Below are 16949 nucleotides of genomic sequence, written 5' to 3'. Positions count from 1 at the left end.
CACTTTACCTCCTTTCCACCTTTTCGTTTCTTCTTTCCCTACCACTTTCCCACCTTCTTGGGAATCATTTCATTATATTTGTTTGTCGTACATCGTGTGATCAGTTTTTGTCAGGTATTGTTTGTGTTTAATTTTAAATAAAAAAATTTAAAATGATTTATCGTTGCAGGATGATAGATAAAAGGATATGATGAAGTGATTCTCGAGATCTCCACAAAAGGGATTCAGATAAGATCTTATTCCCCTTTTCTCATATTTGGATCCCATTTGGATCTCATCCGGTTCCTTTTTGTGAGGATCCTACATCTTATCCGTTCATCGTACATCGTGCGACCAAAAATTATTTTGAATTTTTTATTTAAAATTAAACACAAACAATACATAATGATTTCTGGTCACACAATGTTCGATAAATGGATGAGATATGAGGATCATAAAGAGGATTCGAAGAGCAACCTCATCCTCTTTTCTCTACCACTTTCCCTCATTTTCTCTACTTCTTTTCCTCCTTTTGACCTTTTTCCTCCTTTCCACATGGACCTACTCCAACCCTTGGGAGTAAAACTCAAATTTTAGATTCTAAACCTACCCCAACTTGCTTCAACCCTTGGGCCAAATATGAGTTTTAACCAAAAACTCATTTTGGGGGCAGATTTAGCCCAGGATTTCCCTTGGGTTAGTGGGCTGGCCCACCATATATGTGTCTTGTTTTTGTAGTTTTATGTTTTATGAATTCATTGAATCCAATAATTAAAATCTAATATGATTAAATCCAACAGTAAAAAATATATAACAGTCCAAATTTAAATCCAACAACTAAAATAATTTAAAAAAAAAAATTCTTTTATGTGTTTCATATTCTTTCATAGTATTCCATAAGCTTCATGGTGTTGGTTTAGTAATTTTTTAATATTTATTGGAATCAAAATATTTTCAAGTTAAAATGTTCATAAAATTAAATTAAGATAATCTACATAATTTGTTTAAAAAAAAAGTTACTTTAAGAAAAAAAAATACGTTAAATTCATTCTTTAATAATGTTGGGTCAAAATTTTGGAGTTAAAACCTCAATTTTTTAGGTTAAAAATTTTAAGTTTTAACTCAAGAATTAGATATGGTCTTACTCTTATCCTCTTTTTCTTTAGCACTCCCCCCCCCCCCCCCCCCCCAAAATCTCTTTTTCTCTACTACTTTTCCTCATCTTTGCTTTGTTTTTCTACGACTGCATCTTAACGACAACAAAGGATCAATCTATAAAACAACATCTCTTGCTTTTCACTCCCAAATCCACATACAATTCAATTCACCATTTCACATACCATGTGGCTCACAATCATATAATCTGTCTTGTTTTGATAGAATAAAATAGAGAGGAAGAGATACTGATGTTATTAATATTTTTTTTTGCAGTGTGTTTTGATAGCATACGGAGTGCTCTATTTATAGAACAACTCCAAACAAATATAATAATTACATCTTGAAAAGCATAGCACACACTTTTTGAAAGTATCACACAAATGCAATCATCATTTTTTTCCCAAGTCCACATTACTGTGTGGGCATTCATTCATCCACCAATGTTTACAACATTTCCCTCTTTTTCTCGGATGAGGAGGCTTTTATCGTACATCGTGCAACCATAAATTATTTTAAATATTTTATTTAAAATTAAACGCAAATAATTTTTAATGATTTCTGACTACACGATGTTCAATGAACAAATGGTATGTGAGGATCTAGACAGGATCCTCATCCTCATTTCTCTTTCTTTACCTCTTTCCCTCCTTTTCTCTACCACTTTTCCTCCTCTGCATGGTTTTTGTCAACGTCCACAGAACGACAAAAAAGGATCAGTCTATAAAGCAACATCTCTTGCTTTTCGCTCCCAAATCTACATACAATTCAATTCACAATTTCACATACCATGTTGCTCACAATCATATATTCTGTCTTGTTCGCTCTTACATCTGCCAAATGCTGTCTGGGTGCTGGAATCAGTTCCAACATCAGGTGCTTACAAGCAGAAAAAACCGCTCTGCTTCAGTTCAAACAGGGCCTCATCGACGAGTCCAACGTTCTTGCCTCTTGGGAAACCGGCAAAGATTGTTGCGACTGGAGAGGAATCGCTTGCAACAACGAAACAGGTCATGTCGTCACACTAGATCTCTATTACAATTATTCTGATATTTCTAATGTTGGAACTCCTCTAAGTGGTGTGATTACTCCTCTACTTGAATTGCCATATCTAACTTACTTGGACCTCAGTTTCAATAATTTCCAAGGAGAAATTCCCAAGTTCATCGGTTCCTTGAGTCGATTGGAACAACTCAAACTAGCAGGTGCTAAACTTAGCGGACCAATTCCTCCCCAACTCGGAAATCTCTCTAGTTTGTATACTCTTGATCTTGCACGGAACTATGTCACATTCGAAAATCTCGAGTGGTTATCTCATCTTTCTTCTTTGAGGTACTTGAATATGTCGCGTCTTAATTTTTCCGAGGTTGTAAATTGGCCAGAATCTATAAGCAAACTCCCTTCACTTGTTGAGCTTCAGTTATCTTCGTGTAATCTTCCCAATGTTGAACTGAGTTCGCTTTCTTTTGTCAATTCTTCAAACTCTCTTCAAGTCCTTGAACTGTCAGATAATATTCTTGATCTTTCAATATTTTATTGGATGGCCAATGTCAGCACCAACCTTGTTCACATTGGTTTAGTTGGTGATCAGTTGCAAGGTCCCTTCCCAGATGTTTTTGCTAACATGGTTTCTCTCGTGTCTCTTGATCTCTTGTATAACAAACTTGAAGGAGGGATACCAAAATCATTTCGAAACCTATGCAGCTTAGAGTCGTTGAATTTAGAGGGAAACACACTTTCCGACAGACTTGAAGACTCTGTCGAAAACTTGTCTTGTGCTCAAGACACCCTCGAGTTCTTGTGTTTAAGTGGGAACCCGTTTTCGGGTTCTTGTCCTGACAACCTTACAAGATTTTCATCCTTGAAAGTATTGTACATTGATGGCACCAACGTAAGTGGATCTCTTCCAAAAAGTTTTCAGCCACTCTCTCAGCTAAGATCCTTGAGCCTATTAAGAAACCAGTTCACCGGATCACTGCCTGATTTTACAGGTCTTTCGTTGTTAAGGCAGTTATATGTCTCCCAAAATCAACTCAACGGATCTCTACCTGAGAGCATCGGCCAACTTTCCAACCTCGAAGATTTGGATCTTTCTTGGAATTCTTTAAATGGTGTCATAACTGAAGTGCACTTCTCCAATCTCTCCCGTTTAAACTTTTTGGAATTTTCCCATAATCCTTTGTCTTTCAACTTTAGCTTGGATTGGAATCCGCCTTTCCAAATCAAAACTCTAGGATTGTCCTCTTGCAAGGTTGGCCCTGCTTTTCCGAAATGGATTCAAACTCAGAAAAAACTTACTTCACTTTACATGGCTGATGCTGAGATTTCGGATTCTATACCTGATAAGTTTTGGGATCTGTCTACCAGCTTCGTCGAGTTAAACCTATCAATGAACCAAATCCATGGAAAGTTGCCAATTCTGTCAACAAAAAACCGCACCTTCTTTTCTTTTGACTTGTCATCTAATCTCTTGGACGGCCCACTTCCGCCGTTTCCTTCAAGTGTAGCCATCCTGCGTCTCTCCCAAAACATGTTTTCGGGACCCTTATCTTCCTTTTGCAAAACAGAAGCTCCAAACTTGTTTAATCTAGACCTTTCCGACAATCAGCTATCCGGCGAACTTCCTACTTGTTGGATGCAGTTTCGAAGTTTGTTCGTCTTGAACATGGCTAAGAATATTCTCTCCGGGAAAATTCCAAGCTCATTAGGCTACTTAAAAGATGTTGTATTGTTACGCTTACAGGATAACAAACTTTCGGGAGAATTGCCTTCTTTGGAGAACTGTACAGAATTAAGAGTTCTTGACCTCGGTGACAATAAGCTATCTGGAAAGATACCGACATGGATAGGCCCGAGCCTAACAAAGTTGCTGGTTCTTCGATTAAAGTCGAATGAGTTTTATGGAAACATACCTTTAAGTCTATGCAGTCTTCCTGCGCTTCATGTTTTGGACTTCTCCAAGAACAATCTATCCGGAGCCTTGCCCCATTGCCTCCCTAACATAACAGCTTTGTCTTCGATGTCCCCCGAGGTGGAGGACGACTCTGTATTTGGGTTTGTGCAACTGGTTTGGAAAGGAATATTGATTGAGTTTGGCGAAAATCTTAAGCTTTTGAGAAGCATTGACATTTCGAGCAACAAATTAAGCGGAGACATTCCAGAAAGTGTAACAAGCTTGTTGAAGTTGATTTCTCTGAACCTGTCAAGCAACAATTTTACTGGGGTGCTTCCTAACAACTTTGGTCAGCTGGAGATGTTAGAATCGCTTGATTTGTCACGAAACCAGATATCTGGTAGCATTCCTCCGAGTTTTTCGAGCTTACATTATCTTAGTGTCTTGGACTTGTCATACAACAACTTATCAGGAAGAATTCCCCTAAGTACTCAACTTCAAAGTTTTAATGCTTCTCAATTCACGGGAAATCTTGGACTTTGCGGGCAACCGCTCACACCAGAATGCCCGGGAGCTGTAACAACGGAAGATCCTGCAGTCCCTAATGGCAGTGGAAGTGAGAAGACCAAACAAGATGATGATGGTCTCATAAGCTTTGGATTTTATGTTAGCTTGGCGCTTGGATTTATCATAGGATTCTGGAGTGTTTGTGGTACTTTAGTTCTTAAGACGTCTTGGAGGTATGCCTATTTCCGGTTCTTTGATGATATAAAAGCTCGGATTATGTGAAGATCGTTGCATGTGAAGGCAAAGCTGCAGGGGAGATTTCAAAGGTAAACGGTAAAGCCCTACTCTCCTAATTTGTTATGTACTTCCGAACTCCACCCGTTAAATTCGTTTGTATTTTCTGAGTTAAATGAGATATTTCGGTAGAAGATTACCGAAACATTATTTTTAAGCTTTTTATTTATTTACCTTTAATTTTAAGATACTTTTTGTTGACTTTGTAGATATGGAACCACAAGGATCATCAATAAAAAAAAGTCGACGAGAAGTAATACCGTAGCTCTCGTTGGGGCAGAAGCGTACTCTAAAATTTAAATTTCAAGTGGCTCAACTTTCGTTCTTTTAGATTCAATGTAATATCGGAAGTGTTTTCTTCTTTTTCTTTTATTCTGATGCAAGGTGATATAAATTGTCATCAACTATCTTGTTTGTCTAAAGGGAATTATGTATAATAGATTGCTCTGTCATGCTGTGCGTCCTTGATTTTCAATCGGATCGGATCTTCCCATATGATTTTTTTTCTTTTTCGGATTCGGAATTTCAGATTCTAATTGGTCGAAATATTTTGGAATGTTTTGGCTCGGAGTCAGATATTCCTATCCAAGTTGCGTCCTAGCCGTGTGTAATATGGTTCCGACAACGATCATATAAGTTTCAATAAATTTCGAGTGGCTCAACTTTCGTTCTTTTAGATTCAACTAGAAATTACACCCTGTTACGGGAACCAGCTGTTTTAGGCGTAATCGGATGAATAAAACACATTTAAGTTGAATAAATTCAACACAATTATGAACAATTAGAGGGATACATGAGTGAATGAGATCAATAAGATAAAACAGTTTTGCTTTTATACACATTCAAGTGAGCTGGCATATAAACACATTGTACAATGAGTGGCAAGAAACTGAACGTCTTTGATTAGAAAGATATGGTTTCCAAAAAAGTTATATTTCCTTAAGAAACAGAAAAAACATGTAGTTCACACATAATATGTGTCTTGTAGTGTAGGCAGCCATTTCAACAGGTAATGCCAAGAAAAGAAATTAAAATATTAGGCATATGAGTGCAAGCTTACAGAAACATTATTTTGTACACTTTCTTCTCCCTTCAATGACAGTTTATTTCTTATCCAAAAAAATTAAATGAGCAGGTCAATGATACTCACAGGTGCAAAATGCTAATCCTATGGTCTAAAGCTAACTGAGTTTTTAAGTGTAAAATCCCTAATTTCACTGCATTTGGATTGATCACAGTTCGTGACTTGTTAAACTTGATATCTCCTTGTACATTTTGGGAACTTGACAGCATAAAGAAGTGCTCATAAAAGCAAATTACACAGTATCTACTAAAAAACTTAGAGAAGGGACTCAATTAGTCAACAATCAGGTGCCTCACACTTAAATATTAAAGACCAAAGAGAGAAAACCAAGCCGAACTCTTCAAAATTCGTTGGCACACATGCTTCATTGGCTCAATTGAATGTATAATGCATACTTAGATACAACAATTCGAACAATAGTTCAGAAACAGTGCTGAAATTCCATTAGCACTAATCACACACTGCCGGAACAGAGATCCTAGCAAAGCTACACCAATTAAATGACAAAGACTAAAAACCACAAACAGGAAAAAAAGAAAAACAGAGTTATCAGACAGCATGATTCAAACAAAATTTTATTAGGGTTGGTAAAAGCACAACCCATCCAGCACTTTGAACACACAGTGGGATTTAAAAGATATTAAATAGAAGAGCAATCAGAAGACCACAAAGTAACATGTCGGATTCATCATTTTTGAGAAGAGACAAACCTTTCATTTAAGCCAACACAAATTACATATCAAAGGATAAGGAGTACGCTCTAAGAACAGACGGAAAGAAAACAAACACAGAACAGACATAACTATCATACCAAGAAGCCCCCAAAAACTTACTATTGGCTTTGATATCAATTTTACAATTTGCCTTTGATATCAATTCCATAATTTGGAATTGATATCAATCTTAAACCCCACAGGCTATTCATGTTTGAGAAGGCATCAGACATGCCCGTCAAATTCATTACCAAGCTTAGATACTTTCAGAGTACGTGAAGTGGGGTCACTTACATTCTGTATCAAAAAACCCGACTCCCTACATGTAAATATAAAGTCCTAGAATTGGATGCATGGTAATTGTTAATTCCAAAAGCGACTTAATAGACATAAACTAAAGGAGCACAAATTTGCATTTCTGCTATCGTATTAAACTATCAATCATAATGGCCTATGAGGAGTGTTTAAAAAGAACTAAATCTCAGACAGAGACCACCAATTGGTATTCAACCTCACTTCCAAAAAATTACTCAAAAAACAATGAGATAAAGAGTTTCAAAAATATGATCCATATTTCAATCACATATTTAAAATCCATGTACGAAAGCTTAGCAAAGATAAATAAAAAATTTATATAACTAATTAGACTTTGAACATGCAATCAGGGCACATATAAGTTTACCTAAAAATAGTAAGGAACTGGCTTCTTCCTCCCACAACCAGAGTTCCTAAAATTTTCAAAGAAAATAATTCCATTAGCAATTCAGAGAAATTGGAGGAGCAAATCGTATTAAATTTGAGTTAAATGAGCAAAGGTACATCAATTAAATGAGATACTAAACACATTTCGAATCCATGAAATAGAAGAATAATTATGTTAAAGACTCCCAAGATGATGTCCTGCGCACAAAATTATAGGTTAAAGGTAAACCTCAATCCAAAGCTCCAACCTTTTCACCCAAAATGAAAACAAAAAGCATGGAACATATATTTGAGTTTTATTATTAGATTTTCTAAATCCTCAATTTGAATGTGTTGTAAAGATAATACCACCAAGGGTGGCAATCTGACCATCGTTGTGCATGTCATGTCGACTCTATGCAACTGAATACATAAAATAAGGACAGCGGCAAAGAGCACCCATTTCTGCATTTCCACCAATATATACAAAAGAGTCAAAATTTGAGTTTCTGAAGACAAATGACACTTAAAACGGGCTCACCATCTCTTATCACTTATTTGCAGTGTATAGTAAGATCAAGTATCACATTCATACACAATAATATCTAGTATTAAAGCTCTTTTGAGTTTCATTCCAAAACCTCAAGTTACAGCTTTAGATTATAATCACATTCATACACGATAATATTTAGTACTAAAGCTTTTTCGAGTTTAACTCCAAAACTCAAGTTACAGCTTTGGATTATAATGTTCCCCTTAGACAATGATCATTCACATTCAACATTTTTCACAAAACCAACACCAGAGAACAATCAAAATTACAAATTTCCATTGGCAAATATACACACACACATATATACTAGATTCCGAAAGCGATGAGAGAAATATACCTTTGGGGCATCGATGTCAGAAGGGTGAGTGAGGCCGAGATTGGCCCAAGCGACACTGTGAGCCATGAGCTTCCCTCTATGAGAGCACAGGGGTGTAACTGCAAAAGAAAGTTGGAGATTGAGGGCAGACCGTAATTTCATCAAAAAGGAGAAAGAGTACAAAGGAGAAGTGACAGCAATAAGCGTAGACGCCAAGGACAAAGTAAATATGCATTTGTGAATGGGGTTAAGCTGCTGCTAGCTTTGTATAGTGTAATAATGCAACTGCAAATAGACCAAGCTTCTGCTACTTAAAGCTTTTACAAAATCATAAAACTCTTAACAGTTTGAACCCTACCGGAAAGTTTATATGAGTTAAAGAACGGTTGTACTTAAGTGCAGCAAGATCATAAGCTCTTGCAGCTTCTCCTTTATATCAGAACCACCTGCAGTCCAAATTAACCAAGATTCAATGCCAAATCAAGAACAAATTAGTGATAATTTAAACTAAAGTCCCTAATATTGTTGCAGAGAGAATTCATATCAAGATTAACTACATTATTTGATTCGAATGGAATCCCAAAGCAGCATAAATATGAAAGGTCAAAAATTGATAACAAAAGTCATATTTCAGCAGCAATTAATAGCAGGAATCAGATTTTAGCGGCAGGGACCAAAATAATTCAGTAAAAAAGAAACAATCCCAAACAAATACAAAGAACTGGAGAAACAATTCCAAACAAATCTTTGGAAAGCAACGTCATCCCTCCCTCACCCTCACTCTCTCCAATTCCAACTTCTCCCTACATTTATCTCTCTCTCTATAATAGACGTGCAGTTTTATTAATCCTTGTTGCCAAAGCATGCAAGATAGTGAAAAGCCTGTTTATCTAAGAAAAAAAGGGCACATTGTCCCATAAAAAGTTGCTCTTCTGAAATTAACAATCAAAGAAACAAACCGTCATGAGTTGTATCGTAACAAAGCAGGAGGATAAAAGGAAGTGATTGAGTTTAATAAACCCTAGTTCAGTTACACAAAAGCACGAAACATAAACAAATCCAAAACTACAGATTGCCAAAAAAACATCTCAATAAAAAATTGACAGAAAACTAATCTCCCTATAGACACCACAAAAAATGAAAACTAAGTTTACCCAAATGAAAACGGTTTCAAAAATCTCACATCTCTCCTTTTATCGAAGTGTTGGAAGGTAGTGTAGAGATGTTTATCCATCCAGTTCGAGTGCATTGTTGCTGCGATGAACTCATCATGGTCGGTTCCGTTGCCATCAGCATCAGCCTAATGAAAAGACATTCATTAGAACTAATGTACGTAAGCACCAAAGAAATACAGAGAGAGAGAAGGAACCTGCTCGTAAAGGCAGAGAAGGGTTGAGTAGTGTTTCCTTAGCACAAATGAAGCACTTGTTGTGTTGGGGAGAACATGAAAACACCTCCCACTTCCCTCCATTTCTTCTCTGAAACTATCTATACACACACATATATATAATTAAGTACATATGATTTTCTTTTATCTTTCATTTTAAAAATTGAAAAATTAATAATTCATATTTAATTTAGTGAAATGAAGAACTACAGATAAAATAAATAGCCCAACCTTCTCAAAGCCACCCCTCCTTGTTGCCTCCACATGTAAATGCTCCCCTCTTGAATTCACAAATATAAACAGCAATTTATATGGAATCAAAGACCCATACTTTATAATTACACTATAAGTTTAACACCTTTAAATATTTTATACAAAAATAAATAATAAATCTCAGAAATAAATATCAGTCCAAGGTCTCAAGTTCTTAGAGTGGGGAATTAGTGATTAGAGCAGTTAATTATCTGCTCCTTTTTGGGTATGAACTAATTAGCACAGTAGCCATAAAAATACCAAACAAAAGCTCAATAATTTATGCAATTGGTCAAAATTTATACAATTTCCAGCAAAACCCAAGACTCAATAATACAAAAGGAAGCCAATAAATGATTGAAGCGATATTATACACAACTTATGCAAGTCCAAAGAAACCCATTTGATCAAACTTACTGAACACAGAAAAAAGAAAAATTACAATCGGAAGTATGGATTAATAATTACCTCAACAGCTATCAATTCCAGATAAATCAAGATAAAATAAAGGTATGAAATATATCAATTTAGGGTTGGAAAATCACCTTCAAATTTCAGTGGAGAGAGAGTGAGCGAAAGTTTAAGAGGTGTACCTGTAGTGAGTAAGTGAGTGAGTGAGTGGGCGAGTGATGCTGCGACTGTGAGAGGCTGAGAAGAACACGGAGATGGGATCGAAGAAGATCAAGGATCTGCAGCAATGGCGCTGAGATCCCCACTCTTCCCTTTCCTTCTCTCTCTGTCGCTCTCTGTCTCCGTCTCCCTCTCTCCCTCTCCCTCTCCTATCTCTATCTCCATCTCCATCAGCATGGCCTCCCAACTGTGAAACCCTCAGCGAGCGATCCTTACTCCTCCCTCTCCCACTCTCTCTTTCGCGCCCTCTCCCTCTCCCTCCAATCGTACACCCCCTGTGACTCTGTCTGCCTGCAAGCCGCATGCCTTCCTCTCACCAAATCCCTATCTCTCTCCCTCCCTGTCTCTCTTCTCTCTCTGCTCGCTCGCTCTCACTCTCCCGACGGCATGGGCTCACCGAGTCCCACTGCAGCTTTAGAAAGCAGGAAATGAAAGTCTCTAACCCACCCAACCCATTCGAAACCCTACAGACTCTCTCTCTCTCTCCCCCCCCCTGTCTCTCGCAGGCCCTCCCCGAAACCCTAATCGAAAGGGACCAAATGATAGCTGCCCGCTGACCCCCCCATCTCGCCCAAATTGGAGAGGACAAAACTGCCCTTCAGAATAAACCATGCCCACATTGGATTGTAATCAGTGATGGGCAAAAACGTAATTATCGAAACACTATTCATTTCTACAGTGCCACTTCCAAAGGCAAAAGATCAGTGCATCACCTGGATCTTCGAAACACGAGAATCAGGAAATGCTATACACAACGAAGCCACTCAGACACACGTATGGAGAAAAGAGTGAGAGATCAACCTGGTTATTGGACTTGTGTGGCCCAAAAATGTCTCCTAAAAGCAACGATGATCTGAAAGTTATGGAGTCTCCAATAAAACATAAACAACTGAAGCTGAAGAAAAGTACCAGAAAAAAGGGAGCAAGAAAACTACAAAAGCACAACGAATTGAATAGCATCAAGATCCAATCATGCCTTAGAAGAAATTTACCTGGAAGTCAACCTTAACCTTAACTTCAGGGAAGTCTTGTACATGGCTTTCCCTGCCATTTTCTGCAGTCATATTCCATAGTTACTTAACAGATAATCTCCATAACAGCTACTGAACCATCCCCACCACACGAAGGAAAAATAATTCAGACATAGAAGTTGCCTACCATTATAGGTGCCATCCTCGAACTGCTGAATACTATCACGCGAGGACTTGATTGAGAACTTAAATTAGGATCCGACTTAGATGTGCTAAATTCTGGTCTACTTCTCATGTTTCCAGCAACAACCCAATCTGGATCCACCTCTGCTTCCCCTATTTGAAAAGTATCAGGAGGGCAAGTTTCCTGAGTATCTTTAGATATAAGACGATTTTGCTCATGCACTACACTTGATGAACTCCTGGTTCGTTCAGTGCTTGCATAGGCTACTGATGAACAATTACTGATTTTCAAAAATGAAATAAAGGAATAAGGAAGAGAGAAAAACATGATAGTCTCAAAATACTGACGAACCCCAGCACCAAGTATATACAACATATAAAACGTGGCACTCTCAACTCTAAAGGGCTGAAACAATGAAAAACTTTACCTTCTTAACTGGCATAATTCACCATCTTTTTCCTCCAACAAAGCCTGAAGTTCTGACAGCTTGAGATTGAGTAGCTTGATGTCTTTTTTCAGACGGTTGACAGTAGTCTTCTCTGAACTGATTTTCAAAAGGGCTGGCATGCGTGGTTTAGTTAAGGGCATTTTCTTCAAACTCAAAATACAGCAGCAAAAGCATAATAGGATCAAGGGAGGAAACAGTGCATTACCTGTTGAATCAAGGGAGGAAACAGAGAAGTCAAAACTCTTCCATACCTACCTCAGTAACCCATTCCTGACCGGGTAACCCCACAAACTGCACACACACAACCATGCCTTCCCCATCAATTCTTGCGGAAATGGCTTCCTGCTGGAACCAAGATTCTGAAAGCCAATGCAAAACTAACCTCGTTTTCACTTGAAATATACAAACTCAAAATAAATTAGAGCATGGTTGGTACAAACAAAACTGGTTTTCGTATGGTAGCTATGAAATTCTGATAACATCAAAAGTCTATGGAGTTGGACGCAACATATACAAAAATGTAAATAAAAAACAATTTTGAAGGATATGAGTACCATTGAAGATCTCACTAAAGAAATTCCTCACAGATAAACGCAAGGCCTCGTACCATTCCTTTGAAAAGTATATACGAAACTCAGGATCAGAGTTTGGTTTCTTTACATATGAAAAAGGTAAATCAACGAAAGACAGTAGCTTCATCATACCAAAATAGAAAGACGAAAAGACAAACCCACCAAACCATGCAGTCCAATCCTCGCCCCTTGGCAACAAATCATTCCCATTCGTTCCAAAGAACTCCAAAACTTTGTCCGTCCTTCCTGACTGGATGGCTTTCTCCTTCGTGTTGTCCGGCTTCCATCCCCGGCGAAAACAAGCAAACCAGGGCCTTTGGGCCGCTGCATCCGAGCCCAAACCTTAGGGCAGCCGAATACAAGCCCTTGTCATTTAGGCCTTTGGGCCAATTAGAATCGGACCTTAGGCCCGTGAAACCCCGAGCCCAAACTTGTTGAATCCCAAACCCAACCCTTTTCTTTCTTTATTTATTTATTTAAAAACCCAAAACCAACGGACCTAGGCCTTTGGGCCTTGGAACCCAAGCCCAGCTGGCCCATTAGAAGGACATAGTTTTTAAAGGGACCAATTGCACTTTAGGGGCCCATTAGAAGGACACATACTAAGTTGCCATATCTAAAAAGCTCTATGCAGGTTATTGACTAACCAGATTCGCATGCTAGATTTGGTGCTTAAGTTGTTGCCAGCAGATTCCTCATAAACCTTCAAGCAGAGGGAACTTTGAGGGTATGTAGCATTCATAATTTTGGAAGGGGGAAAGGGGGCAAATATTATTGTCTCTCTACTTAAAACAATTTGGAAAAACAAAAAGAGTCACTACTAAAACCAATTTCCTTTTATGATTAAGGTTTCTAAAAAATCTAGGAAAGTGAGGAAGAAGAAAACACCGATTGAGAAGGAAACAGAAAATAAACTCTTAGGAGAACATGCTACCATTCAAATAGAGATTGGCAATCTCCAATGAAGAGCAATCAACAGATGTGAGTGTGTGTGACGGAGAACAGAAGCCTAAACACAATTTCTGATGGGAAAGAAGACACCATTATCCCTGATCAGCCTGATGAATGCAAAATATCTTTGTTGGAGACAGAAAAAATTGAAGACAGCCTGGCACGGATCGATCGCAGAGATTCTGACTATGCCAATGGTGATCTTGGTTATAGCACAGGCGATTCTTCTGCTGATGAGCAGGTAGCTGCAACTGATGAAGTTGATTTTAAGGTGTCAACTTTGATTTCTGCTTTTGCAAGCCACAGCATCATCCAGAAGTTGTGTTGGTTGCTTAAGTTTTATAAGAGTAACTCGACCAGTACAAATCACTACGTAGTCAGCATGCTGCGAAGGATAAGTGATGACCTGGGGCTCTCTCCGATGTTGTATCAGGTCAAACTTTATGTATCAACCTTATATAATTTTAAGCACCCATTTCAAGTTCATTTCTCCTCTGAAGTTTTCATGGAAAAACTTTTGCAGTTATCACTCCTCACTACATTCTATGGCATTCTAGCTGAGCAGAAGTCATGTCCATGCAAGGTGTATGAAAATATTGTCGATTTTTTGAAAAGTTTAGTCAGAAAAATGCTTTAAAAAATGAAAAATCAACCCCTACTTTTTGTGGAAGTTCTCTTCTGGAAAACTCGCAAAGAATGCCATTACATTAATGCTGAGTATTTATTGCAAGAGCTTGGCCATTTGAAGAAAGAAACTAGAAACTGGGCAAACAGTTTAGGGAATGATGAAATTGGTCAATCACTGGACAAAGGATGGACAAGTAGAAGCATAGCAGATGCACTTGGTGAAGATGAAGCTGATGTCGTGCTCTCTCATGACCTTGGATATGAGAAGTAAGACATGTTTCTGATGCCTCTATTAAGCGGGAAATTGTGATATATGAATGAATTTTGTGAAACAAGTTTACCAAAGGGACAAAAAAAAGTACGGAATTTTCTGAATGGATTGTTGAATTATGGCCAAACAACTTTCGGCTATTAAACAAATCAAAAGAAAGAAAAAGACAAATGATTATGTTTGTTGAAAAGAAAAAAGAAAGGTCATGATGACGTTTGTAAAGTAATCATTATGTCTTTACTTTGGTTTTGTTTATTGGGTGTTTATAATGGATGAATGTGTGCATATGGAGGTAAGAGAGAGGAAGAAAGTGTGCACCATTTTTTCTGTTTTAGTAGCCCATCTTTGAGAGAGCAAAGTGAGCTGCAGAGAGCATAAAATTGAGAGCAAAAAAGAAGAAGAAGGTGCTCTTCTATTTGGTTAGTAATCATCCACCAAAGTAGTTATTGTTGTAATAGCTTTGAGCTATATGTATAGAGAAGAAATTATTCATTATATTTCTTTCTCTATTTGTTTATGTGGTGTGTGAGAGCTATTGGGTGTATTGGGTTATTTGGGTTGTGAGATTGCCAACACTTTGTAAACTCCCATTTGGTTGATAGTGGATTATTGGGTGAGCTCCTACTACTCCGAGGACGTACTCCAGTTACACTAACTGTTGAGGAACCTCGTTAAATCTTGGTGTCTTTTATATTTTGTTCTTGCATTTTCATTTGATAAATTTCCTGTGGGTTAGCTTGAGTTGGTTCCAACGGGTTTGGTGCTATCCTAGCACAACAATTGGTATCAGAGCACTGGTTGCTCTTGGGTACTGTCTAGTTGCCAAAGATGTCAGACGGGCAAGATGAGAATCATTTTGGAAGCAGCTCCGGGTTTGCAAGAACTACGGTGTAAAATGTAAAGTTCGAAGTGGAAAAGTTTGATGGCACAAATAACTTCGGGATGTGGCAATGTGAGGTCAAAGATGTGTTAGCTCAACAAGATCTACTTGCCGCTTTGGGAGAGAAGCCAGAAGTTATGTCGAAGCCAGAATGGGAGAAATTAAATTTGTGGGCTTGCTCTTCAATTCGATTGTGCCTTGCAAAAACTCAAAAGTATTTTGTGATACGGGAGACATTAGCAAGTGTGTTGTGGCAAAAATTGGAAGACAAGTATATGACAAAGAGTGCAGAGAACCGGCTACACTTGAAGAAAAAGCTCTACCACTTCCAATACAAAGAAGGTACAAAAATGATTAGACACCTTGATGCTTTTAATAAGTTGATTGTCGACTTATTAAATTTAGATGAGGATATTAAGGATGAAGATAAGGCCTTAATATTGTTGAATTCCTTACCAGACTCTTATGAGCATTTTGTTACCACTATTATGCATGGTAAAGAAACTGTGAAATTTGAAGATGTGTCAAATGCCTTGATGAATTATGAAATGAGGCATAGAGATAAAAATCATGATAGTACCTCTGAAGCTTTATTTGTTAGAGGTAGATCATCGGAGAGAAGATCATCTTCTAGTAGGAAAAAATCACAGTCTCAACCTAGAGGAAACTCTAAAGGTAGAAAACCTTTGGAAATGGATGAATGTGCCTTTTGTCGTAATAAGGGCCATTGGAAGAAAGATTGTCCTAGATTGAAGACCAAAGGCAAATAAAGTTCTGAAGCTAATGTTGCTGAGGTTGAAACAAATTTTTCTGATTTTGCTTTAACCACTTCCTCATCATTTGATTGTGCTACTAAGTGGGTGTTGGATACGGGTTGTACTCATCATATGACTCCTCACAAGGATTGGTTTTCAAGCTTGAAAGAGTTTGATGGTGGTGTTGTGTTCATGGGAGATGACAATCCTTGCACAACAAAAGGGATTGGTACAGTTCGTTTGAAGTTGCATGATGGCATGGTTAAAGAGTTGACAGGTGTTTGGTATGTACCGAATTTGAAGAAAAATCTTATTTCTTTGGGTACTTTGGAATCCAAGGGCTTCAGGTTTCATTCAGATGGACAGACATTGAAAGTTACTTATGGTGCACTTGTTGTGATGAAAGCTCCTCGATGTGGCCATTTGTATTTATTGCAAGGAAGCACTGTGACAGGTGAAGCATCTGTAGTCTCAGAAAATATGGGCACATCCAATTCTGATACTACTAGACTGTGGCATATGAGATTAGGCCATGCCTGTGAGAAAGCTCTACAAGGGCTTGTGAAACAAGGTCTTCTAAAAGGTGCCACGACTTGTAAGCTTGATTTCTGCGAGCATTGTGTCTTGGGGAAGCAAACTAGAGTGAAGTTTGGTACTGTTGTACATCAGACGAAGGGCATTCTTGATTATGTGCATTCAGATGTTTGGGGTCCTACAAAGACTCCCTCTTTGAGTGGTAGACATTGGTTCGTGACCTTTGTTGATGATTATTCAAGAAGGTCTTGGGTCTACACTATGAAGCACAAGAGTGAGGTGTTAAGCATTTTCTTGGGTTGGAAGAAAATG

The 16949-nt window shown here is 37.9% G+C and overlaps 2 protein-coding genes across 3 annotated transcripts; one reads left to right on the top strand and one right to left on the bottom strand.

The window, feature by feature from the left end:
* The first annotated feature begins 1852 nt into the window (after positions 1-1852).
* LOC103428251 (receptor-like protein EIX2) lies at positions 1853-5267 on the top strand. 2 transcript variants are annotated; one of them, XR_011580058.1, is made up of 2 exons: positions 1853-4867; positions 5038-5267. XR_011580058.1 is itself a non-coding variant. In XM_070820534.1 (2 exons), the coding sequence occupies exon 1, from the start codon at positions 1925-1927 to the stop codon at positions 4814-4816; it is 2892 nt and encodes a 963-aa protein (XP_070676635.1). In that variant the 5' UTR covers positions 1853-1924; the 3' UTR covers positions 4817-4860; positions 5038-5267. The 2 variants fall into 2 exon arrangements, 1 of the variants encoding a protein (XP_070676635.1); XM_070820534.1 differs by having other exon boundaries at positions 1853-4860.
* Positions 5268-11148: 5881 nt separating this feature from the next.
* Positions 11149-12709, bottom strand: LOC139195288 (uncharacterized). The gene is made up of 5 exons (XM_070820546.1): positions 12599-12709; positions 12027-12171; positions 11603-11879; positions 11437-11498; positions 11149-11280 (listed from the first exon to the last, which is right to left on the bottom strand). Exons 2-5 carry the CDS (start codon positions 12164-12166, stop codon positions 11250-11252), a joined length of 510 nt encoding a protein of 169 aa, XP_070676647.1. The 5' UTR covers positions 12167-12171; positions 12599-12709; the 3' UTR covers positions 11149-11249.
* Between the last annotated feature and the right edge of the window lie 4240 nt (positions 12710-16949).

This window comes from Malus domestica, chromosome 01, assembly GCF_042453785.1.
Source record: "Malus domestica chromosome 01, GDT2T_hap1".
Classification (NCBI taxonomy): Eukaryota; Viridiplantae; Streptophyta; class Magnoliopsida; order Rosales; family Rosaceae; genus Malus; species Malus domestica.
Note: the sequence above shows the minus strand (reverse complement) of the source record. Positions and strands in the feature narration are given on the sequence as shown.